The sequence below is a fragment of the Chanodichthys erythropterus genome, chromosome 9, assembly GCF_024489055.1.
Source record: "Chanodichthys erythropterus isolate Z2021 chromosome 9, ASM2448905v1, whole genome shotgun sequence".
NCBI lineage: Eukaryota > Metazoa > Chordata > Actinopteri > Cypriniformes > Xenocyprididae > Chanodichthys > Chanodichthys erythropterus.
The window spans coordinates 31,846,688-31,873,227 of NC_090229.1; the positions used below are offsets into that span (position 1 = coordinate 31,846,688).

General features: G+C 38.9%; 1 protein-coding gene across 12 annotated transcripts in view; it reads right to left on the bottom strand.

The window, feature by feature from the left end:
- Window positions 1-26,540, bottom strand: part of acot7 (acyl-CoA thioesterase 7) — a 165,254-nt gene that overhangs the window by 32,665 nt on the left and 106,049 nt on the right. For 4 of the 12 annotated variants that reach the window (XM_067395333.1, XM_067395331.1, XM_067395332.1 and 1 more), the window contains one exon: window positions 9,902-10,086. In XM_067395333.1, the coding sequence (XP_067251434.1) occupies window positions 9,902-10,086 (185 nt within the window). Of the gene's footprint in view, window positions 1-6,836; window positions 7,386-8,197; window positions 8,317-9,901; window positions 10,087-26,540 lie in introns of those variants that run through there. The other 8 variants (XM_067395329.1, XM_067395326.1, XM_067395330.1 and 5 more) reach the window with 8 other exon arrangements.

Below are 26,540 nucleotides of genomic sequence, written 5' to 3' on the forward strand. Positions count from 1 at the left end.
CAGGTCAATTTACAGCACCATGTTAAACATTCAGACATGTGCGCATGCTGCATATGTACTGCAAAGGCATGTTCTCCTAAATGCCAGGTAAGGTCCCATTTTCCTTGCTTTACCCAAGGCAAAAAGCCATATGTTGACTGTGTAACAGAGACTTTAATTTATATGCATCTATGGTGAAATTACTAGTTTTTCGCATCAATACATATTTATTTTAATGCGAACAGTGCACTATCACTTTAATTCAGCGCGGTGCAGCACAGAAAAAATAGACTGTGCGTAAATGATCGCTGCACTGCTGCAGACGTACCGCTCCTGGAACGCACTGCCGGACTGCATCCGTGTGCAGTGTGAATGCTCTTATCTGTTAATATGGGCACGGGAAAAAATATGCACTGCATACGCACTGCAAACAGAGTAAGTGTGAAAAAGGTGTTAGTGCGTATGCGCCGTTGCGCACAACGTTTGTATACTTTAACCACCTCAGAGGATAGTGGGGGTCGCGAGTCACTGGCATCGTTATTTTGGGGGTCGTGGTCTGAAAAGTTTGAGAACTCCTGGATTAAACCAATTGCCTTCATTGTATTAACTCAAATTTTTTATTTCAATGAACTCAAAGTTTTAAGGCAACCAGGTAACTTACTTTAATACTACGGGGCTGTTGAATGCTCAAATCTGATTGGTTGACCAACGTCCTAAGGTGTGCAATTATTTTCAGGGAAACGCACGGCTAAAGTATAGCCTAGAAGGTCTTGACTGCATTGCAGTTCCATATCACCTCGTCAAATGTTTTCAGTTATTTCAATAGGTCCTTACACCCTACAACCACAAAAAAAAAAAAAAAACAAGGACACAGACCAAGCAAATAAATATAGTAAACAATAGGATGAAAACAACAAATTATTGTCATGGTTTTTGCCACAAAATACGTTTGTGTCCTGAAAGCTCTTGCTCTCTCTCTCTCTCTCTCTCTCTCTCTCTCTCAAATGTACACAAGTACTGTATCATACAGTACAATAGTTTAGCAACTTAAGATACATTACTCACCAGCGGGGTAATAACTGTGCGGTTCTTAAGATAAACCTATAGTTTCGCTATTAGTAGAGACACTGCTGCTGCTACAGACACACAGATCAGGTAGACTAATTCATATGCTGCTTATTCTCTCTCTCTCTCTCTCTCTCTCTCTTTCTCTCTCAACTGTGTTAACTGTATCAACGGTATTATTCTGCTATCAAGGCTCAAGCCTTCTTTACTAGTTCTAAAATGATGTTTTGGAATTAGCAATGGAGGCTTGGGATGAGATGCATAAGAAATTATTCCCACACACGAGTGTTTTAAGGACAAAAACCTGAAAATGTCTTGAAATACAACATCGGGACAGTGTCTTGAGGTGTGGTAACCGTGGTATAAGCGGAATAATTGACTCCGGGCCGTTGAATTTCTCAGCTTCGCGTTGTGGCCGCATTACCACCTCGGGTATGCATTATTTTCTAAGAATTCAACAGCCCATCGTCAGTTATTCCTTACTTATACCAACAATTAATTTTTACAGTGTATATTCATATATTAATAATGTAGAGACTACAATTTATAAACTAAGTATTAACTAAAAAATGAATAGCTCGCAAATAATTTGTAAATACTTAATTACTGTATACTTAGTGTTCCTCAAGCATTTGAAATTCTATATATTACAAAATGTTAAACACAGTTGACCATAACACAGGAGTAATATAGCTAACCAAATACATTACATACCTAAGAGCACTAATTGTTTTAGTAAAGTTAATTTCATTTTTTTTTTTTTTTTTTTTTTAAAGTTGATGCCAGATCCATATGGAAGCTTGTTTGTTTTGTTTTAAAAAAAGGTAATTGCGAATTTGTTTTTCACAATTCTGACTTTTTTTCTCGTAGTTGCGAGTTTATATCTCACAATTCTGACTTTTTTTCTCAGAATCGTGAAATATAAACTCACAATTGCGAGTTATAAAGTAAGAATTCCATGATGTCAGAATTTTGAGTTATGAAGTCAGAATTGGATGATATAAAGTCAGAATTGTGAAACATGAACTCGACATATTATAATGTCCAATTACTTTTTATCCCCTTGTGAGTTTATATCTCTCAATTCTAACTTTATAAGACTCGATTGCGAGTTTATATCACGTAATTCTGACTTTATAAGTGTCATGTCTTGTTTTGGTGTTATGGTTCATGTTCATGTTTCATGTCTTTTATTTTGAAATTTAGTCACGTTCCCTGTTTGCGTGTGCTTGGCTTGCTCCTTTTGTATCTTGCAATCGTGATCATGTCTTGTTCTGACTGATTCCCTTGTCTATGTGTCATGTTCTCATTGGTTCATTGTAGATCATTCACAGGTGTGTCTTGTTTAGTCATCAGTCTATGTGTATGTATAAGCCTCATGTTACCATTGTCCCTTGTCTAGCTTTGATGTTGTAACCCAGTGGTTCCCAACCACATTCCTGGAGTACCCCCAACACTGCACATTTTGCATGTCTCCTTGATCAAGCACACCTGAATCAAGTCATCAATTCATTAGCAGAGACTCCAAGACTAGAAATGGGTGTGTCAGACAAAGGAGACATGGAAAATGTGCAGTGTTGGGGGTACTCCAGGAATGTGGTTGGGAACCACTGTTGTAACCCATTGGTTGAGTTCATGTTCGAGTTCAAGTTCAAGTTCAAGTTCATGTTCATGTTCATGTTCATGTTCATGTTCAAGTTCATGTTCAAGTTCAAGTTCATGTTCAAGTTCAAGCCATGTCAAGTCAAGCCAAGTTTGTCTAGTTTGTATTTAGTTTGTTAAATAAAACTGTGTTTGGGTTCACTACAACTCGCTTCAGTGGGACTCCATTACAATAAGATGCAATTGCGAATTTATATCATGCAATTCTGACTTTATGGCCTGGTTTCACAGATGGGGCTTAGCCTAAGCCAGGATTAGGCCTAAGTTCAATTAGGATATTTAAGTATCTTTTATGAATGTACATTAGAAAAAACATTACTGTTGTACATCTTGAGACAAAACAATGGCACAGACATATTAATATTATGTCAGTATAAGTTTCTTTCAGTTAAAATAGAATCATTAATCACGCAATTCTGACTATATCTCATAATTCTGACATGTTTCTCGGAATTAAAGTCAGAATTGCATGATATAAACTCGCAATTGTGAGTTTATATCATGCAATTCTGACTTTATAACTTGCAATTGTGAGTTTATATCTCAATTCTGAGAAAAAAAGTAAATCTTTTTCCCCTCACAATTGAATATAACACGTAATTGTGATTTTATCTCACAATTCTGACTTTATATCATGCAATTCTGACTATATTACGCAATTCTGACTACATAACTCGAAATTCTGACTTTATATCATGAAATTCTCACTTTATAACTTGCAATTGTGAGTTTATATCTTGTAATTCTGAGAAAAAAGTGAGAATTCTGAGATAAAAACAATTGTGAGGAAAAAAAGTTAGAATTTCAACTTCATATCTCACAATTCTGATTTTATCACACAATTCTGTCTTTATAACTCACAACTGCAAGTTTAAATTTCGCAATTGTGAGAAAAGTCAGAATTGTGAGATAAAAAGATTTTTTTTTTTTTTTTTTTAATTTAGTGGCAGAAACAAGCTTCCATATATCCCCAAATATAGAATCAGTCTTTATTGTATATTATTGTATGTATATTATTGTATAGTTATACTTTAAATGTTACAGTTAAGTTATAAATTGAAGTAAGATTTTGTAAAAGTTTGTGTGATCTGTGACTATGACCAATACTGTTTAGCTGGCACTTGACAGGTAATGCTGTTGAAATTTGTATTTTTGTCATGTAATGTCAGTATTAGGCATTGTATGGTCCGCCATGGCATTTTTAACAATTTACATCATACAGTTCGATCTAAAATTAAAACTTTTCTTATTAAACTGATTTTATTTGATTAAAATTGTGTATAACACAAAACCTATAATAATTTACTATACTGTACTTTTACTGTATTTGTGTAATATATGCTATCTTTGAATGTCTATGTGCTAATATCTATTATTTATCTTGAGATAAATTGGAATGGTTGATATTTTACTCATTCTTTCTTGGTTGATATTTTATTAGTCAATCTGAAAGTGTAGCAAAATAATAAATAAATAAACTGGTGTCTTTGTTATTTAGAAATGAATAAACAAATAATGCAGGCATTAAGCTAATTAACATTTTAAGAGCTTTTTTTAAATTCTACATTTTGAATAATTTTCAAACATTTTGAATGATCATTTGAAGCAAATTAATAGAATACAATCAAAAAACACAAAGATGAACTGATGATAATTTTTGGTAATAGACATCAAATGTACCCCAAATTATAGAATCACAGAGATGGTTCTGGGCTCAATGTGCACAAGCAATTGAGCATGTGTTGAGAGTTGTGTATTGATGGTGCACAGTGTGGCTATTATGAGTTGTCTGTAGGGAGCTGAGAATGCCAGCACCTATGGAGCTTACCTTCTGTTGCTACCATATCGGAGACGTCTCGGCATGCCTGCTTACAGCCAAAATGATGATTGATTGGCCTTCTGTTCAAGAATGAATATCTGTCTGAGGCCAATCTTATGTAAATGCCTTATTTGTTGTATAAGCCATGTGCTCAGTAGGGACTTGGGGCACATGATTTTGCATATCATTTGCAGTTAATTACATGACCCAAAATATTTATTAGATAATGACTGATTATTGTCACAATCATATAACACAAGGAAAATTCCACCTTATTGTTTATTTAAACTTAAGCTTCAGCAATCTTTTTGGACAGTGTGGGTGCACTGTGTGATCAGACTTACAGTTTTCACCTGGTGAATAATAAAATAAGAGCAAAAACTCCCATAGATTTGTACTGAAGGAGGTTTGAGATTTAGTGACCTCAAAAAAAAAATTGTACGACCTAGGCAAAGTCAGGACAGCATCAGCATAAATTGTTGGCATAATTTCTTGGAATAAATGCATTCAAGTAACTTGCAATTATCTCTGAGGACCAGGATTTCATTATGACTCCTTAACACAGCCAAATACAGAATGTAGTTGTTAGAAAAAATATATATTAAATTTTGTCCAAAAAAGGCTTGTAATTAAAATGTTATTTAGAATGCTGCCAGCAAATGTCTTTTAATCTAGTGAGACAGATTCACTGCTTAACTGCCAAGATAGAAACATCAGAGAGAATACACAGCATGATGGTAAAGAAGAACTGACCTGAAAGCTCCCATCAAAATGTTTAGATATTTTTTTCACTACGGAAATCACTATTTTCACTATTTGTTATATACAAATTGCATGTTTTTTCTACTTTTTAGTTGACACTGTTTTCTGCACTACACAAGAATGTCAGTTTTGTCTAGCTGAATGCTCTAGTGTCTCATGCTGAGCTTTTTAGATACAGATTTCAGCAGCAGGTAAAAAAAATTACTAGGAAAAGTCAATACTGTAGTACACAAAAAGAAAATTGACATTTGGTCACACTTTATATTAGGTGTCTTTATCTACTCTATACTTGCATCAAAAAATAAGTACAGTGTACTTATTGTATTCCTATTGGATTGCAAAACACGTATGCTGCTATTGAGGTAGATGTGGGTAAGGTTAGGGACAGGTTTAGTGGTATGGGTATGTTTAAAGGTTAACAGAAGTCTCAGTGTAATTCAAGTGGTTTTTTGTTTGTTTGTTTTGTTTGTTTGTTTTTTTTTTGGGGGGGGGGTGTTTTTTAAAAAAAAATACAATGTAAAAACATGTAAAAACAAGCAACTGTGTTTTGTCAGTTTATATGTTACACATTTCTACAAAAATAAAGTGCTCTTGATGTTTAGGGATTTAGACATTCCTCCATGTTCAAAAATGGTAGTGATTGTGCTGGGGAAACTCCATATAACCTATACTGTATGCTTCCAAACTTGCTTGACTGCTTGATTGGTAAGATTGTGATTCCTATTTTATTACAATGGCGGGCCATTTGCCAATTCAGCAAACATTACAAATATTGAATGTCAAAAGTATTTATGGAATATACATGCATGTCTGACAGATTTTGATAACTGAATGGGTTGTTTTGCATGTGGAGGCTCACACGATGAGAGAATGTTTAAAAGTTGTGAAGAGTTTGACAGTTTCACTGAGAATCAACAATTCATTTTGGGTTCCCTCTACAGCATTCCCTTAACAATTTATGCACATGCGCATACAATATATACATATATTTAAGTGGGAATAAGATATAGAATGTACTGAATGTTAGCTTGCTTATTGTGCCCAAGAGCATGATCTATGTAGCTCCGTGTCATACTAACAAGAAACTGTTTCTAATCAGAGGACGAGTGCTGTTAGTTACAACCACACAAGTTTGTGATGCTGTCTGCATTTGTTCGTTGGAAAAACACAAAACCAAATTGTTGAACTAAGTTGGCAATCGCTTGAGCTTCGGTAGCTGATTGTGGATATGATTTATTTCTTTCAGAAAGACTGACTCAGACAATGTTCAGAATATACTACATTACAATTGCAATGAAAACTAGGCTCAACTACTATATTTGGAAAAATGTGCACTTTATAGTAGAGAACAATGTGCCATATTCCATTCTGCACTGCAATCAACTTAACCTTGAATTTCCACTGCAATGAATAAGAAAAATCTGCAGCAAACTTTTTCTTGCTTAAACAACATTTTAAATATAAATTTGTATTAATAATGTCTGTCCCACTTTAGATTAGGGCCCAATTCTCACTATTAACTAACTATTAACTAGGGCTTTTGTCTCAAACTCCTAATTACTGCTTATTAATAGTTAGTAAGGTAGATGTTAAATTTAGGAATTTGGTAGGATTAAGGGATGTAGAATATGGTCGTGCAGAATAATTAATTAATATGTGCTTTATAAGTATTAATAAAAAGCCAATATCCTAGTAATATGCACACTTATAAGCAATTTATTAAATTAAAGTGTTACCATAATGTCAAATAATCGTAGCTGACACCACTTGCAAAATGTTTATTGTTGTATAGCATCCTGTTTCACATACTATTTTTAGTAGGCAATATACAATTATACTATGAAACATGCAGTGAATAGTAGGGGTTCAGTTCATAACATAGACAATGTTTGAGGCCAGAAGTCACAAAAGTTTTAATGGAGCTACAGACAAGAGGCAACATTTTCCATTTAAACTGGATAACAGATTTTTTTGGGTGCCCTACTACCAGCACAGAGTTCTGTGTGTGTGTTTTTTTTTTTTTAGTTGTTGTTGTTGTTGTTTTTTTGCGGCCTTCAGTCTGCCCTGTTCTGCCATGATGAATGGGGAATACGATTGACTGAAAAGACAGTTTCAAATAATCATCCAAAGTCTTTTGTGCTGCCTCATGTTATGAAAGCAAATCTTGAAATGTAGATTACATCCCATACAGGACTTCTTAGAGTAAAAAATTATACAAGGTTTGTTTTGTTTGTGTGTGTATGTGTGTGTGTGTGTGTGTGTGTGTGTGTGTGTGTGTGTGTGTGTGTGCGCGCTTGTGTTTGTGATTTATGAGGACAGAAATTTGTATAATGACATGGGTATTACACTGGTATTACGACTCATTTCATGAGTCCTCATATTTAAAATAGCTTTAAAAACATACTTTTTATTAATGTTTTATTAATGTTTTATTAAAAATGTAAAAATGCAGAATGTTTTCAGTGATGGGTAGGTTTAGGGGTAGGGTAGTGTAGGGGGATAAAATGTACAGTTTGTACATAATAAAAACCATTACACCTATGGAATGTCCTCACTAAGATAGCAAAACAAAATTATGTGTGTGTGTGTGTGTGTGTGTGTGTGTTTTGTCCCAAATGCGTTGTTTATATAAACATTATCAGTATTCCTACATCATTGCCTACTGAAAAATAAACTATAATGAATTTGAAATTAATTTATTTCATGTTAAGTATACTACAAATACATTTACATAATATTATGTAATTAATAAAAATACCTTGCAAATGTACAAACCCGATTCAAAAAAAGTTGGGACACTGTACAAATTGTGAATAAAAACAGAATGCAATGATGTATTTCAATATTTTATTCAGAATACAACATAGATGACATCAAATGTTTAAACTGAGAAAATGTATCATTTAAAGGGAAAAATAAGTTTTAAATTTCATGGCATCAACACATCTCAAAAAAGTTGGGACAAGGCCATCTTTACCACTGTGTGGCATCCCCTCTTCTTTTTATAACAGTCTGCAAACGTCTGGGAACTGAGGAGACAAGTTGCTTAAGTTTAGGAATAGGAATGTTGTCCCATTCTTGTCTAATACAGGCTTCTAGTTGCTCAACTGTCTTAGGTCTGCTTTGTCGCATCTTCCTCTTTATGATGCGCCATGATTTATGATTTTTTTATGGGTGAAAGATCTGGACTGCAGGCTGGCCATTTCAGTACCCGGATCCTCCTTCTATACAGCCATGATGTTGTAATTGATGCAGTATGTGGTCTAGCATTGTCATGTTGGAAAATGCAAGGTCTTCCCTGAAAGAGACGACATCCGGATGGGAGCATATGTTGTTCTAGAACTTGGATATACCTTTCAGCATTGATGGTGCCTTTCCAGATGTGTAAGCTGCCCATGCATTACGCACTCATGCAACCCCATACCATCAGAGATGCAGGCTTCTGAACGGAGCGCTGATAACAACTTGGGTTGTCCTTGTCCTCTTTAGTGCGGAAGACATGGCGTCCCAGTTTTCCAAAAAGAACTTCAAAATTTGATTCGTCTGACCAAAGAACAGTTTTCCACTTTGCCACAGTCCATTTTAAATGAGCCTTGGCCCAGAGAAAACACCTGCGCTTCTGGATCATGTTTAGATATGGCTTCTTTTTTGACCTATAGAGTTTTAGCCGGCAACGGCGAATGGCTGACGCACAGAGATTGTTCCAGATTCTCTGAATCTTTGGATGATATTATGCACTGTAGATGATGATTACTTCAAACTCTTTGCAATTTTTCTCTGAGAAACTCCTTTCTGATATTGCTCCACTATTTTTCGCCGCAGCATTGGGGGAATTGGTGATCCTCTGCCCATCTTGACTTCTGAGAGACACTGCCACTCTGAGAGGCTCTTTTTACACCCAATCATGTTGGCCTAATAAGTTGCAAATTGGTCCTCTAGCTGTTCCTTATATGTACATTTAACTTTTCCGGCCTCTTATTGCTATCTGTCCCAACTTTTTTGGAATGTGTAGCTCTCATGAAATCCAAAATGAGCCAATATTTGGCATGACATTTCAAAATGTCTCACTTTCAACATTTGATATGTTATCTATATTCCATTGTGAATAAAATTTATGAGATTTGTAAATTATTGCATTCCTTTTTTTAGTCACAATTTGTACAGTGTCCCAACTTCTTTGGAATCAGGTTTGTACTTTTTGTATACTAAACTGGTATATTTAAGGTCTGCTAAATTGGAATTGGAACTAATTTTGTACTTAATGCACTTTAATTGTGCGGAAGTAGTGCTGAGGTCCAACTAAAGATATACTTAAGTATATTTGATTGTGCTAAAGTGGAACTACTGCAAGTATACTTTAGGTAAACTTTGAATATTTTTGCATTTAAAGACAATCATTATCAAAAGTGACATTAAAACACATTTTAGGCTTAATATTAAGAAATGTTCATTGTGCACAAGTAGTACTCGAAATAAAGTTTAATTATAATTTTTATATCATTAAGTCTCAAGCGATATGTCAGTAAATATTTTAATAGTTTTAAGCTATACTTAGTATGTATCTTAGAATGTAAATACTTTTACTAGGGTGTACATGAGCTCTGCATTACTCACCTTCAGTGGTGGCACAGGAAGGGGCTTGTTGTCTTTGTCCAGTGAGATATAGGTGAAAAAGGCTGTGACAGCCCTATATTTTCCCTTCTCAGCCTCCGCCAGTGATTCAGCATCAACAAAAACCTCAATCTCCATTGACTTGTTACTGGTGAAGGTCATTCGCCCGGAAACAGTAATGACACAGCCTGCAGGGGGCACATAATGTCAGGTATTAAATCTATTCATCATTATGTGATACTATAATCATTCTAAGATATAAGTATATATGTGTCTACAGAATTAAACAGTCTGCTGATGTTGACATTTTCAGGGGGAATACTAAGTGTTACAGTATGTGGGAAAGTATATTTACTGTACTAAAGTATGTAAACACTAATCTAATAACTATATAATAACTGTATATTTATGTAGTTTATTGATTCAATGTAAAAAATATCTTCTTATGATAAATTAAGGAGTACATAAACAGTGGGGTCTAACCACACTGAAAATCAGTGTGTGTAATTGAGTCAACTAAAAATAAGCCATTTGTGAGCTGAGGTCTTGAAGAGGGCAAACACTGACATCACCAAAGGAATCAACCAATGGCATAAGCTCTTTGGTATCATCAAATCCTAGGGTACTAGAAGGCTTTCCATTTATGAAAAGACAACACAATAAAAAAAAAAAATTGTGGTCAATTTCTTGATCTTTTTTGGGATTTTTGCCAAATCTGATAGCTGTAGATTTTAATTTTCATCACCTGTAGATGTACATTTTCATTTATTTGGTGTATATATGAAAAGCGACTCAGAGAGTACTCAAGTTACAGTATCCAGATATCAGTACTCTGTGTGTTCTGTATTAGTTGAGCTACATGAACCATGGTAGAACTAGCTTTGTCACTAACTTTGTCACAAATTTTGGCATTAGAGGTATTATCATTATCACATATTAATATTGTGATTAAACAGAATAGACGGCAAGTCTGTTTGGGAAACCTGTTTGAAAATAGTCATTATTTTTGTAAATCTATTTTGTGCTGCTAATGGCATAGACATTACACAATTCCTTGGTACAAGCTGTTGCATTTTAACCAATGTTGGATGTAGAAATTGTGCATAATGTCTCTTCTCACTTTCAACCATATACATGCAGCTTTGACACCTGGCTCTGTTAAACATAGCCCAAGAATGGACAGACCTCATTATGCCTTATACACCACATACCCTTAATGGATTCTGGGAAAAATAAGCTTAAATGTACTTTTACGCATTTAATGGAGCCCTAAGGTAGGTGCAGAATGGCTTAATAAGAACTCAGAACTCTGAATCGCTAGGTACGGTGTAGAAAAGTGGATCTTGCACATTTTAAAAGCATTCATGGCAATTTGTCATTTAGAGCAAAGCTGAGCAAGATAGGATGGTTAAAATTGTTAGGTCCATTTCCTGCCCTCTTTGATGTATATGTCTAATCTTTATTTCCATGGAAACAGAGCCTGAGGGCAGATATATTATTTTGTTCTGTCGTTCCTTCACTGTCTTTCCATTCAATTCATCTAGTCTCTTAAGACAAACGAACAGCAGGCCTACATAATTTTTTTTAAATATTTTAAAGTTTTAATTTGTTTCATGGCTACAATTATTTAACTTCACAATGATCTAAACATTAAGATGTACTAGTAAGTGAAACAGTATATTATTCTCATTGTTGAGCTAGTTCTTATTGACATTATTGTAAGGGAACTTTGATTCATCATTTGGTTTTCTCTTTGCCACCAGTGTTATAGTGGATGTCAGAATGTTAAAAGTACTAAATAAATTTTAGCAATATGGCCTGCTAATTCAGAAAGGGGCCTTGCTAAAGCAGAAAAGGGCTGTTGGATTTACCGGCTTGAAAATGTTTTCTTTCTTTTTTTCTGTAAATGTGTTTACATTTTTATTGTAATTTCACTAAATTATTCTGGCAACCACAGAGGCCATTGTGTTTTTTTAGTAAAAATTACAATTTTTAGATGAGATTTGTTTTGAGTAAAGTTAATCAATACTTTGTATTTAATTAGAGATAAAACAAAAGGAGAAATAAAATAAAAAAACAAAAAACAACGAATATTGTTGTAATGTTTGTTATGGGTAAACCACACAAGTTTGAATTATGCTACAAAAAATGCAAACCAATAACTGATCAGATTTACACAATAAGCCTGAGCGGTCAAAGTAAATCCTAAGGGCCCTGACTTGACATACGAAATTAAGCCTTTCTTGCTCCGGCAAGTTAAATGGCGGAGGAGAAAAGGCTTAAAGGACGACAGGATGGCCAGCCAAAGATGGCACCTTTGGAATGTAACCCGGCCTCGGGTGCAGTTTCACTTTAACCAGTCCAGGGGCGAAGTCTAGACAGAAGGAGGCAGCTGATAAGGCCTGCAAATCTCCTACTCTCTTAAGCAAGGTAAATCCCAATAACAGCCATTTTGAGGGTCAGACACTTCTCTGAGGCTGACTTCAAAGGCTCAAATGAAGGCCCTGATAACCCATCGTATCTATGCACCAGCCTGAGTAACCACCTCAAGTGGCTCTTAAAAGGTACAGGACTGCTGCATTAATTTATGAGGGGTACCCGGGGCATCCATAAGGTACCCAGAGGCGGCCAACAGTAGGTCCTCGCCTGGAATGGAAGAAATCGCCAGGCAAGTTCTGAATCCAGGATGAGGTCCTCAGAGTCTGGTGATGGAACAAGAGAAATGGCAGTGCCCATCTCAAGCTCATCAGCCAGCTCCATCTGTGACCTCCATGAGTTGGTGCGCTGCCTCGGCAGATGTGGGACCCTAATCATGGGGTGCAGATCCTTGACTCACATAGTTCGGGAAAAGTGCCAGGCGTGAATGGAGCTTCTTTAAAGCACTCACAATAAGAGCAATCCACTCCCTTGATAGTCGATCTTGCATGCTCATACTACCAAGCAGAAGACACATATGTCATATTTGTCATCCCTTGTAAGGAAGCGAGGGGGCATGGTGGAACACACTGCTTGTTATTTTTTTCCAGATCCCATTTCTGAAACTGAGCACAAACTAAAATGGTAGACAAACTTTTTTTAACTCCTAACTAGTATTAATTTCGTTAACGAAATCTATGACAAAACATTTTCGACAACAAAGTTTTTTCCCCTGACTAAAATGAGACGATAATGATAATAAGGCCATTAAATGATAACTGTGACTATTTCAACATGCAATATTGTTGACGGAAAAAGACGAGACTAAAATGTAGTTAAAAGAACAAAAGCTTTACCAAAAACTTTATTTTTGTTGAAAAAAAGAGGAGCCAAAACATTTCAGACTGCTGTACAAGACTATTAGGCGAGCGTTCATGTTTGTGGTTGCCAGATATCAAGAGCTCAAATCCCCAATCAGAGCTTTTCTGTTAAATGGATACGTGCCCAGCTTTTTGCTTTATGCAATCTGGCAACCATTCACACGCGCTCTCTGCGGAGGCACCACAATCTGAAAACACCAACTGTACTGTACAAGTTCAGCGATCTCCATTTGAGGTATCCTGCTTAAATGAAAGTGTCATTCAGTCAGTGTTCTGTCATGGATCTCGACTGTATTGTTTGCGATTGTGGTTGCTGATTGTATTTACGCAACCTCTGTGTGGCAATATGTAGAGTCTTTTTTTTGCTGTTGTTTTAATAGAGAAACATTAATGCAACTTGGAATTATTGGAATTACTATTAGGAATTTCTGTTGTAATATTTGAGAGTAGGTTTTTGTTTTACCAGTTTTCATAATGTAGACAGGACGAGTGTATATCTAAAGTCTTTGGTGTTTATTTATCTTATAATTGATAGCCTTTAATAAATCTGTACACTCGATGAGGTAAAATAAACCATGCATATGAATCGATATTCTGTTGATTTGTGCTTACTGGTAAAAGAGCAATTTCTGATGAAATGTAAAAATAAATTTCCCAAACGACAACAATCGTTGTAATTAAAATTGAGCAAAATAATATTTATAATTTTAACCATTATACAGTATGATGAAAATATGACGAAAATGTTTAAGTTTCCATTGACTAAAACTAGACTAAAATGCTCAGACTCTAAAACGTGACTAAACAAAAACAGGACAAGGTTGACTAAAAATGATAAAAAGTAAAAGTTTCATATGAAACAGGACTAACACCGTGTCCTAACTAGACGCGATGCGATTAAGATTCCAGCGACGAGCAATTTGACTGTCCACACTAAACGCGACGTGACAATGAGAAGCGATAAAATCAATAAAAAAACCACAGCCAATCAGAAGAGAGCGTCGGCGGGCTCTCTAGGCAAGAGCACAGCAGACAATGAAATGGTGATTGTAAAATTCTTAAATATTACACCATTTAAACATTATTTAAAGTACATACGGAGTGACTGAACCAATCTTTGTCATAGAATTCACTTGTTTGTTCGCAATGAGTTGACAGTTTGAACATTCTTGTGCCCATTTATTTACAGGTGCTGGTCATATAATTAGAATGTCATCAAAAAGTTGATTTATTTCACTAATTCCATTCAAAAAGTGAAACTTTTATATTCATTCATTACACACAGACTGATATATTTGAGATGTTTATTTCTTTTAATTTTGATTATTATAACTGACAACTAAGGAAAATCCCAAATTCTGTATCTCAGAAAATTAGAATATTACTTAAGACCAATACAATTAAAGGATTTTTAGAAATCTTGGCCAACTGAAAACTATGAACATGAAAAGCATGAGCATGTACAGCACTCAATACTTAGTTGGGGCTATTTTTGCCTGAATTACTGCAACAATGCGGCGTGGCATGGAGTGGATCAGTCTGTGGCACTGCTCAGGTGTTATGAAAGCCCAGGTTGCTCTGATAGTGGCCTTCAGTTCTTCTGCATTGTTGGGTCTGGCATATCGCATCTTCCTCTTCACAATACCCCATAGATTTTCTATGGGGTTAAGGTAAGGCGAGTTTGCTGGCCAATTAAGAACAGGGATACCATGGTCCTTAAACCAGGTACTGGTAGCTTTGGCACTGTGTGCAGGTGCCAAGTCCTGTTGGAAAATGAAATCTGCATCTCCATAAAGTTGGTCAGCAGAAGGAAGCATGAAGTGCTCTAAAACTTCCTGGTATACAGCTGCGTTGACCTTGGACCTCAGAAAACACAGTGGCCAAACACCAGCAGATGACATGGCACCCCAAACCATCACTGACTGTGGAAACTTTACACTGGACCTCAAGCAACATGTATTGTGTGCCTCTCCTCTCTTCCTCCAGACTCTGGGACCCTGATTTCCAAAGGAAATGCAAAATTTACTTTCATCAGAGAACATAACTTTGGACCACTCAGCAGCAGTCCAGTCCTTTTTGTCTTTAGCCCAGGCGAGACGCTTCTGACGCTGTCTGTTGTTCAAGCGGCTTGACACAAGGAATGCGACAGCTGAAACCCATGTCTTGCATATGTCTGTGTGTAGTGGTTCTTGAAGCACTGACTCCAGCTGCAGTCCACTCTTTGTGAATCTCCCCCACATTTTTGAATGGGTTTTGTTTCACAATCCTCTCCAGGGTGCGGATATCCCTATTGCTTGTACACTTTTTTCTACCACATCTTTTCCTTCCCTTCGCCTCTCTATTAATGTGCTTGGACACAGAGCTCTGTGAACAGCCAGCCTCTTTTGCAATGACCTTTTGTGTCTTGCCCTCCTTGTGCAAGGTGTCAATGGTCGTCTTTTGGACAACCGTCAAGTCAGCAGTCTTCCCCATGATTGTGTAGCCTACAGAACTAGACTGAGAGACCATTTAAAGGCCTTTGCAGGTGTTTTGAGTTAATTAGCTGATTAGAGTGTGGCACCAGGTGTCTTCAATATTGAACTTTTTCACAATATTCTAATTTTCTGAGATACTGAATTTGGGATTTTCCTTAGTTGTCAGTTATAATCATCAAAATTAAAAGAAATAAACATTTGAAATATATCAGTCTGTGTGTAATGAATGGATATAATATACAAGTTTCACTTTTTGAATGGAATTAGTGAAATAAACTTTTTGATGATATTCTAATTATATGACCAGCACCTGTATTTTCGAGATTTGAGGTTGTGAGATTCTAGAAACATCCTTGTGCCGTCTCTTTTCATCATGTGATCTTTCTCTGTAAGAGATGCAGGCCTCACGAGTGACCTTATATTCCTTTTATGTACTTCAGTCACTGAACTGCTAGTTTCACTTCTTATTTTCTAATTATATAATGTACCCCTGGACAATAAACTGTGTGCCATGATTGAACTGCACTTTATGTGTCTGTCTAGTCATTGGTACCCAGGTATACCTGCTTTTCTGTGCTACATCGCTCAACCTGAAAGATCTTCTTAAAATACTTGATCTCCAAATTATTTTATCTGACAGTTTGGGGGCTCGTCCGCGAAACGGGAGGGATTCTCCCTGTGAACTGGGAAAAGAGAAAAGCGCGCCGGGGATCGGAGGACCTACGGAAAAGGGGGTAAGTGTTTTTGGATATTTCTTAAATGAAGTATGCACTTACCCCTGTAGGATCCTATTATAACATCTCGTGGAAATACGAGAGGGTTTTTTTTGTAATCACTAGTAGCTAGTGGAATATATCCATTGTTGTTACACTACGGCTGGCAACAGTAGTTTTATTTAACTATTAGCATAAGAGTGATTGGGTTGAATCACCAATTGTTAGTGGAATTTATTTTCCATTGTTGTTACACTTCGGCTGGCAACAGTAGTTTTAATAAACTATTAACGTGAGGATTGGGTTTAATCACCAGATGTTAGTGGACTATCAGTTCCATTGTTGTGACACTACGGCTGGCAACAGTAGCTTTGATTAAGCTATTAACTGGGGTGGTTGGAAGTGCAGTACTGATCACACTGTACTTCGGATCACGGCAGCGTATACTAATTTGCGGAGAAAAAAAAAGAAAAAAGTTGTAATATTTGATATTGATGAAAATAATTTCAATTGTTATTGCATGTTGATATATTGTGACATAAAAAAAGGTGTTCTAGGGGCGACCCGAATTCAGTTTGGCGAGAGCTGGACTAATTTGGCGAGAGCCCAAATTTAGCTGAAAACACCCAAAAAAAAGAAGGTGACATAGAGGCGATCAGGACGAAAAGTCTTGTGTGAGCCTAACATAGGACCATCACCCACGTCACAATACGATGCATGTACGGCAATTGAGGTTGGGCAATTGAGTACAGAAAAATTTGCGTACGCTACTAACACTGAAATCAATTACTAACACTGAAGTGGAAGATGGGGGGTTCGGTCTCTAGACCACTACTTAATGAAACGCCAGTTGAATTCATGTTTAGAAACAATCAGGGATTTTACACTGAACCCTATGTCAGTAATATGGCAGGGTGGTCAGAACAAATGAAACCACAAATTGAAGTATCATACCCCCGAGAGGGTTCGTTTACAGAAGAAAATATGCAATTGGCTAAACGTTTAGTGAAGATAGCTGCTTATGTAGCCCAGAAAAAAGCACTCATAGCAGAAAAAACCCCACCCTATTGTATGGGTATTGAACCATCTGCACCTTCTGTGATAAAACCAAAAAAGTTGCAGAATGATTCGAAAGTTGTAAAAAGGGGAAGCGAAACTGAGGCACCCAGTCAGAATGCAATGGTGTGGCTTAGAGCTGGAAATGCAATATCTATGAAACCATTAAAAATGTCTGATATGGAGTCAATATGCAAAAGCCTGCCTTCTCCTCAGAACCCTGGTAAATTCGTGACTGTTCTGCAAACACATACAAAATATGCTCACCTTACAGGGGCAGATTACAGAGCAGTTCTGTTAAGAACGTTGGAAGGAGATGTCGCTGAGACATTGTTAATCAATGAATGTCCAGCACAGCTGCCTCGCCCCATGTTTATTACTGGGAAGAGCCTGAAAACCGTAATACCTTTTTTAAGGAACTGAGAGCTTTCTTAGTCAAACGCATCGGTGCAAAACAGACACCTCAAGGGATAGTGCATGACCAAAAAGCAGAAGTAAAACCACCCTTGACCCAGCAAAGAAACTCAGCAGTAGTCTGCTATTACTGTAGGTGAGAAGGTCATATACGCCGTGATTGTAGGAAATTAAAAGGTCACCAAAGGAGGAAGCAATGGGTGAAGCCACATCAACAGAGAAATAAACCACCATTAGCCACGTATCCCACTACAGAGCATAATAACCAACAACAGGGGAGCCAGAGTTCCCCAGTCTGTGTCAGTTCCGACTTATCAATGATGACCTTAACGTTTTCAAATCATAGTGAAGATTTAGCTTATATTACATTGATGGTGCATGGTCAGCCACAAACGTTCCTTTTGGATTCGGGAGCAGATGTGACATCAGTGACCTCTGCACATTATGAGGGTCCAATCTCTAATCAAGTAGTTAACTCTGTGGGTATATCAGGAACTGACATTGCATGTCCCGTAACACCTCTTGTAGAAGTAAGAGCTCCTGGATTTAAACCATTTTTTCATAAATTTACAATTATAACAGGAACTCTAATTAATTTATTGGGGTATGATATGCATAAATTGAACATGGATATTAAATTTACTGATAAACAAGTTGTGTTTTCCTTCCAGTCCAGTTTGCAGGTCTCAGTGAATCCTTTGCCTACATGGGAGAAGCCCAGTGAACCACAGCCTGTCTCACCACAGCCTGACACACCTCAGATGGTACATCACATGATTAACCCATCATTGTGGTCACAATACAATGACAACATAGGTTTCATAGACATATATATAAAGCTTATAAAGCTAAATTGAAGACTAACAAACCAGTCTATATTAAACAATATCCTTTGTCTACAGATACGGAACATGGTATCAAACCATTAATTGATAATTTCATCCAGCAGGGTGTCCTCGTACCAATACATTCGCCGTACAACACGCCTGTGAATCCAGTGGTCAAGGCTGATGAAAAAACATGGCCCTTGACCCACGACTTAAGGGCTATAAATCAGTTGATAACACCGTTGGCACCGATCGTCCCTGACGTTCCAACTGTTGTTAACTCTATCCTGTGTACGCACAAATATTTCACGGTTATTGATTTTTGCGCAGCATTCTTCTCTGTACCTGTACATCCAGATACTCAGCCCATTTTAGCTTTTACGTTTCAGGGTAAACAGATGTCGTGGACATGCCTTGCTCAGGGCTCCATTGATTCACCCGCCGTTTTCTCGGCAGCAGTGCAAAGAACATTGGCTAAAATGACTGATTTGCCTTCTACAGTTTGTGTGCTTCAATACGCAGATGACATCCTGGTTTCCGGGGAGACAAAAGAGGACTGTGAAAAGGCCTCCATCATCGTCTGCAATGTGCTCGCCCATCTGGATTGAAGGCCTCGAGAGACAAGCTTCAGTGGGTCCAGTCTAAAGTGACATACTTGGGACACATAATAATGCCAGGTTTGAGAGCGATCTCATATGATAGGGTCCAGATGATCAGAAAAATGAAGTCCCCTCGAACTGTACAGCAGCTTCAAAGTTTTCTGGGGTTAGTGAACTATTATAGATCATGGATACCTGATTGTGCCATACATGATAGGCATTTGCGAAACCTGATTGACCACAAAGCTCCCCCAAGTACTTTTTGAAATGGACTGATGAGGCAGAGCTACATTTCACTGCCTTGAAACAAGCCATCACTAAGGCACCCGCATTGGGCCTTCCAGACTATTCTCGAGATTTTCATTTGCATGTCCGAGAGGCGAAAGGGGTGGCTCTTGGCGTCCTGTTGCAACAGCATGGCTCCACGTATAGACCATTAGCATACCTATCTAAGAAATGCTAAGCTTCATGCTGTAGCTGCGGCTGCTCTGGTTGTACAGATGGCAGAAAGAATGGTTTTATCGCATCCACTGATCCTTTATACCTCTCATCAGGTAGGAGCTATCCTACACAATATGCAAAACACAGCATATGACAATGCAACGACGCTCAGGCTATGAGGCAATCCTGCTGGCTACCAAAAACCTCACTATTAAGCAAACAGCATCCATCAACCCTGCGCTATTAGGTGTTCTAGGTATGGCTGGCATGGTAGATAATGCGACAGATCGTGACCGTATCATTGAATTGCCTTCCTCATGTTCTTCCAGGGCCGTTCTTTTGGATACGCCCCTGGATGAGGGAGAGGATATTTATATTGATGGGTCATGTTCAAAACCTTCTGATGGCGTCTACCTTTGTGGCTATGCTGTGGTGTCAGACACTGGAGAGGTAATAGAGGCTTTTGCCTTGGATTATAATTCAGTCCAAGCTGCTGAATTAGTAGCGTTAACTCGAGCATCTGAACTGATGGCAGGAAAACATGTAACTATTCACACTGATTCAAAGTATGCATGGGGGGTGGTGCATAATTTTGCTAAAACATGGGAAGCTAGAGACTTTAAAACAGCAGATGGCAAACCCATAGCACACTCTAACCTAATAGGACAATTGACTAAGGCAGTACAGTTACCCTCCGAAGTGGCCATAGTAAAGGTTAAAAGGTCAAGCACCAGGGGATGATGAATAAGATGCAGAAACAGAAACGCAGATGAAGCCGCTAAGGAAGCAGCAAAGGCCCAAATCAAATCGACATTTGTTGTGGGTAACCAGAGTCAGGTAACTATGACTACTCATATAACTAATATACCTAACATTGACATTAAGATCCTGCAGAGTCAACCAACATAGGCTGACTTGGAGCATTGGGGAAAACATGGATCCTCCTCAGATAAAGATGGGATCTTGAGAGATGAAAAGGGAAGAATAGCACTTCTGAAGTTAGGATTAATAATCCTTATCAGGCACTACCAAGGCTTGTCACACATAAGCTGTGCAAAAGTAGTACAGGTAATCAATCAATTATATTGTATCGCAGATGTACACAAAATGGCGAAGCTCGTTTTAGATGCATGTCTTACATGTGCAAAAGTAAAACCGCACAGACCAGATAAACATGACACACTGCCGCATCCGCAAGCACTGTTTCAGAATCTGCAGATTGATTTTGCGCACATGCCGCCAATAGTACTTTGAAATACCTTTTGGTAATTGTGGATAGATTTTCAAAGTGGCCAGAAGCATTCCTATGCCAGAAAGAGGATGCTAAGTCTGTGGTAAAGATTCTAACCAAAGAAATTATTCCTCGATTTGGTATACCTACCACTATTGAAAGTGATAATGGGACGACATTCGCGTCTAGGGTAACACAGCTCTTGGCCAAAGCATTGTCGATTGATTGGCATTTCAACACACCCTTCCACATTGTCAGTCATTGTCTGATGTGGAACAACTTAACCAAAACCCTCAAGAGAAGGCTCACAAAAGCCTCCATAGATACCAGAAAGAAATGGCAAGATTTGCTACCCAGAAAATGTATTTCCTGTTGACAGAAATAAGAATGACTCCATCTTCCACTACTAAATTATCGCTGTTTGAAATACTAATGGGTAGGCCTTTCCTGACCCCATGGGTCAAAGGCCATGCAGGCATTACTTCCCTAGGTGATCTGGAGCTGATACAGGAGGACTACGTAACTTCCCTCATCAAGAAACTGAATTCTGTATATGCTGATGTTTTTCCTGTGTCTTCCTCTCCCCTTAGAAAAGCCTACTTACCCCTTTGTTCCAGGACAGAGTATGCTGATCAAAAGCCTGAAACTGACAAAGGTGGGAGAACCGAAGTATCTTGGACCAGCTACAGTGATCGCCGAAACGAGGACAGGAGTTTTGACAGATTACTAACCACAGTGGATACACACTTCGAGAATAAAGCACTGTCCTACAGGAGAGCAGGCAAGCTCCAATTCAGAATAGAATCTCAAATGGGGATTCACCTTACTGCATAACAGGGAGGAGCAAAATACTGATTAAGCTGAGGAAGGAACTACCTCTAATAGTGAGGTGGGGGTTATCCAAAGCCAGAAGATAGATGGCCCATTGAGCCAAACAGTGTTAACTCCTTACACACCTTTGTATGCACTAAGGGCCAAATTTTATTAATGGATATACCACCTCTAGAGTTTTACAGTGTTTAGTTGCAGAAGCTGTTGCAGCATTCAGCGAAAATATTGTTCAATTAGCTAAGCGCTCCCTAGAGGAAGAACCAAGATTGGAAGAGATCATTTTTGAGAGACCATATTCAAACAGAATCATGTTTTCCTGTTCACAACAAAGTATGGAAACTTCAAAGTGTTTAAAAAAGGATATATGTGTATGTGTGTGTATGTCTACAATAATCAGATCTTATGTGCACAATGATGTTCCATAGGTAAGACATTCTGTCTTAAAGTGGCCATTGTGAGATTCTAGAAACATCCTTGTGCCGTCTCTTTTCATCATGTGATCTTTCTCTGTAAGAGATGCAGGCCTCACGAGTGACCTTATATTCCTTTTATGTACTTCAGTCACTGAACTGCTAGTTTCACTTCTTATTTTCTAATTATATAATGTACCCCTGGACAATAAACTGTGTGCCATGATTGAACTGCACTTTATGTGTCTGTCTAGTCATTGGTACCCAGGTATACCTGCTTTTCTGTGCTACATCGCTCAACCTGAAAGATCTTCTTAAAATACTTGATCTCCAAATTATTTTATCTGACAGAGGTGAATTAGCCAGTGTTGTTTTCATTACAGCTAAAAAGTTGGAAACACAGAATGATATTCAAACTCACATTAGATGCTTTTAACATTAAATAAAACACATAAACAGTACCTGATATTATCATTGCCATACTTTGTGTTGCTGTTCCAGCTGCGACACCGCAAAGTAATAGAAACCATTTCTAAAATAGAATTGTCACGTGTTGCGGCTTGGTTAGGACAAAAACTCAGATTAAAATGGAAAAGATAACTTATCGCATGTCGCAGTATCACGTCGCGACTGGTTAGGACAGGGTGTAAGACTAAGACTAAATTAAAAAAAAATAGCTGACAAAATTAACACTACTCCTAACAAACACAAAGACTTTCCACACAAATGCAAACAAACAGTTTTCTGAAGACAAAGAATATGGTGACGTGCATTTCAGTGACGTACATCTATTTATGACCTTGGTGATGAGCTTACGCTACGTAACCTCACCATGCTGTCAGCCAATAGAATGGGTGTGCTTCCATACGTGCTTCAAACACTGGCTCAGTGGAAGTGTTACCATAGTGTCAGAGTAATGACACAGCGTTGAGTTCCACTCGAAAAGGGAACTGCAACATGCTGATAAACAGAAGTGTGTTCTTATCAGTGGATAAAATAGAAATATTTGGGGTTTTAAAAATTTAATATGAATTAAATATTTTGGGTAAATATTGTGCAAAATAAATGTTCATATGATTTCAGTACTTTTGTGAATATCTTTATATTTAACATTAAATTATATTTATAATCCCTGTGAACATCATTGTGAACATTAGCACAATTAAAACGTTATAAACCTTTAATGTAATACACTTGTTTGCATCTCCCATAGTGAATTATACTGTAAACAGTGAGGTTTGTAATGTCAGAGACCACAGTGGAAATCTGGGATTTTTTTACTATATGTTTTGTCTTTAGCAGAGAATTTAAAATGCTTGCATGTCGTCTCAGTATACAGAGAGACAAAGTAGTCCTATTTATGACGTTTGTATAAGGGTGCCGAGAACATTATAAAACAAGTTTAAAGCATGCCACAAAGCTGACCTAACCATTACAGCCATTAAAGCCATTAAACCATTAAAGTTTGACCTAACTTGAGTTCACTGATTCCAGGAAGAGATGCTAATGTTTAAAATACAGCAACGAGGACATCTGGAAAGAATCAACCTTGTGCATCACCAAAGACAGTCAACATGCATTCCCTTACAAAGCATAAACAGAAAGGCTTATCCCAGTCACACAAACCACCTTCCTCATCCAGCCAGCAAACAATAAGAGAAAGGGTAAATTCTAAAAAAAAAAAAATTAAAAAAATAATTATATACTTCAAAATTTCTCATTTTGTGTTCCACAGAAAAAAAATGTTCAGAATACCATTTTGGAAAGACATGAGGGGAATAAATGCCAGAATTGTGATCCATAAACAGGTAAGACTGCTGTTACTGCCACCAGACTACACTCACTGTTCACTGTCTTCTGAGAGAATTATCACTTACTCTACCATTTTCTTTTCCAGAGTAATATGCAGACTCAGATCTTTCAGACTGTGGCATCAAATCATTGCTCTGTCTGCTTAAACATCTGACCAGCTATGCAGGGTTTAGGGTTGGACTATCTGTCTGCCCTGCCAACGGCAGACATGTTTATTATTGTTGCAATTCAGTTTAGAGACACTGAAATTATAGAAATGAATGCTGATGAGTTAAGACACAGCCAAATTAGCTGCCACTAAAATAAGACTGAGAAAACTGAATAATTCAAAATCCTGAAAGCTTTACCAAGTTCATGTGAGAAAGACACACGTGGCTTTTAATTTTTTTCTAAACTGAAAAGATGACTACAAGCTAAAGTTCCCTTTCAGTCGGTCACGTTCGACGTACGTCAGTAGTGACAGACGAATTGGGATATCGCTAGAGAGCCCCTATCAGCTTCGAGAGAACTAAAACAAGCCAATGAACATTGGCGTGCGATATTTGCATAATGCGCACCGCCCACATCTGGGGGACATAAATAGGAAGCAGATGCAATCGCACTCTGTCTTTCGCTTCGGAACCAACACTTTGGTGTCCTACAGCCTGACTTAACTTCAAACAAGTCTGAAGAACGAAAAGAAGCAGCCTTACCGTGTTGGTGTTACGACTCTGCAGCGAGTCCGCGAGCTTCAGGAGCCAGGCAGAAACTACTGCTGTGAAACAGTGTTCCGCTGTAAATCCATAAAAGTTGGTGTGCGATTTGGGCCGGTCTCCTGTGTGTGCGTGTTCACACTCTCGTGACACTTCCTGTGTGTCTCGACACAGAAAGAGCTGTATTTCCCCTTCTAAAATCAGACTTCACAGACAGACACTGTGTCTTTTTCAAGACGTCATTCAGTCTGTGCGTTTCGGGAGGCGGTCGTTTCCTATCCTCGCTGACGGCCACAATCACTTTCTCTCATGTCTGCTTAGCGTGCTGAGACTGTGTTTGTGGGTAGTTCATGTTTTCGTGAAAATCGGTCTGTAAATCCGCCGCTGGCTCTCCGGAGTCCAGCGGTACCCACTAAGAGCTGTTTTCTGATCTTCCAGGTCCCAAGTGGGTGTGGCTGGCAGTGTGTAAGGCTCCACCTTGCCACTCCCAGCCCCCTCTCACTTCGCCAGCAGGTGTCAGTGTGTTGGTGCAGGCCGCGCCCCGTGTGCCGTCTCCCGTACGCACTGCTACCTTGCAGAGTCTGATCACAATCCCCGTACTCTGGTTTGCTGCCCCACCCCCGGTACGTCTGTGGTGCGTTTGGATCTGCTGGTGTCTGGAAGCCTCAGGTGTCGCTGGACATTGCACCTGTTCTCCGGGCGGACATTGCTGCCCTCCTGGCGAGGGATGCAATCGAGCCGGTCCCTCCAGCCGATTTGAAGTCAGGGATACAGCCTCTACTTCATTGTACCCAAAAGGGCGGTGGGCTTCGGCCAATCCTGGATCTGCGCATCTTGAACCGGTACCTTCAGGCTGCCGTTTAAGATGCTCATGCAGAAGCGCATTTTCGAATGCGTCCGTCCTGAGGATTGGTTTGCAGCGTTCGACCTGTAGGATGCGTACTTCATGTCTCGATTCTGCCTCACCAGAGGTCGAGCATATCAGTACAAAATCCTACCCTTCGGGCTGGCCCTGTCGCACCGCATCTTTACGAAGGTTGCGGACGCAGCCGTTGTTCCCCTCAGGGAACAGGGCGTTCGCAACTACCTTGACGACTGGTTGATCCTGGCCAGCTCGCAAGAGCAGTTGTGCGAACACAGGGACATGGTTTTAGCTCACCTCAGCTGGTTGGGTCTTCGGGTCAACTGGGACAAGAGCAAACTCGCCCCCGGGCTGAGGATCAGTGTTGAACTGCCTGAGTACGCTCAAGCGCAGGACAGCGGCCCCACTGAAAGACTTTCAGAGGCTCCTGGGGCATATGGCATCTGCAGCCGCGGTCACTCTGCTCGGATTGCTCCATATGTGGCCGCTTCAACACTGGCTCCGCGGCCGGGTCCCGAGATGGGCGTGGCAGCGTGGTACGCTCCGTGTCCTCGTGACACCGAGCTGCCGTCGCACCCTCATCCGGTGGTCGGACTCCTTGTTCCTGGGGGCGGGAGTGCCCCTCGAACAGGTGTCCAGGCATGCTGTGGTCTCCTCAGACGCCTCTGCCACCGGATGGAGGCCACGCACAACGGACCTGGTTTTCGGACCTACGCTCCTTGCGACAGCCTCTCCCTGGCAAATTCCTCTGAGGAAGGACCTCCTGACTCAGAGACGGGGCACCCTGGGGCACCCTGTGGCACCCGCGTCCTGACCTGTGGAACCTCCTCGCATGGTCCCTGGACGGGATGCAGAGGTTCTGAGTGATCTCCCGTAAGCGGTCGTAGACACCATCACTTCCGCTAGAGCTCCTTCCTCGAGGAGCCTCTATGCGTTGAAGTGGAACCTGTTCGTCGAATGGTGCTCCTCTCGCGAGAGGACCCC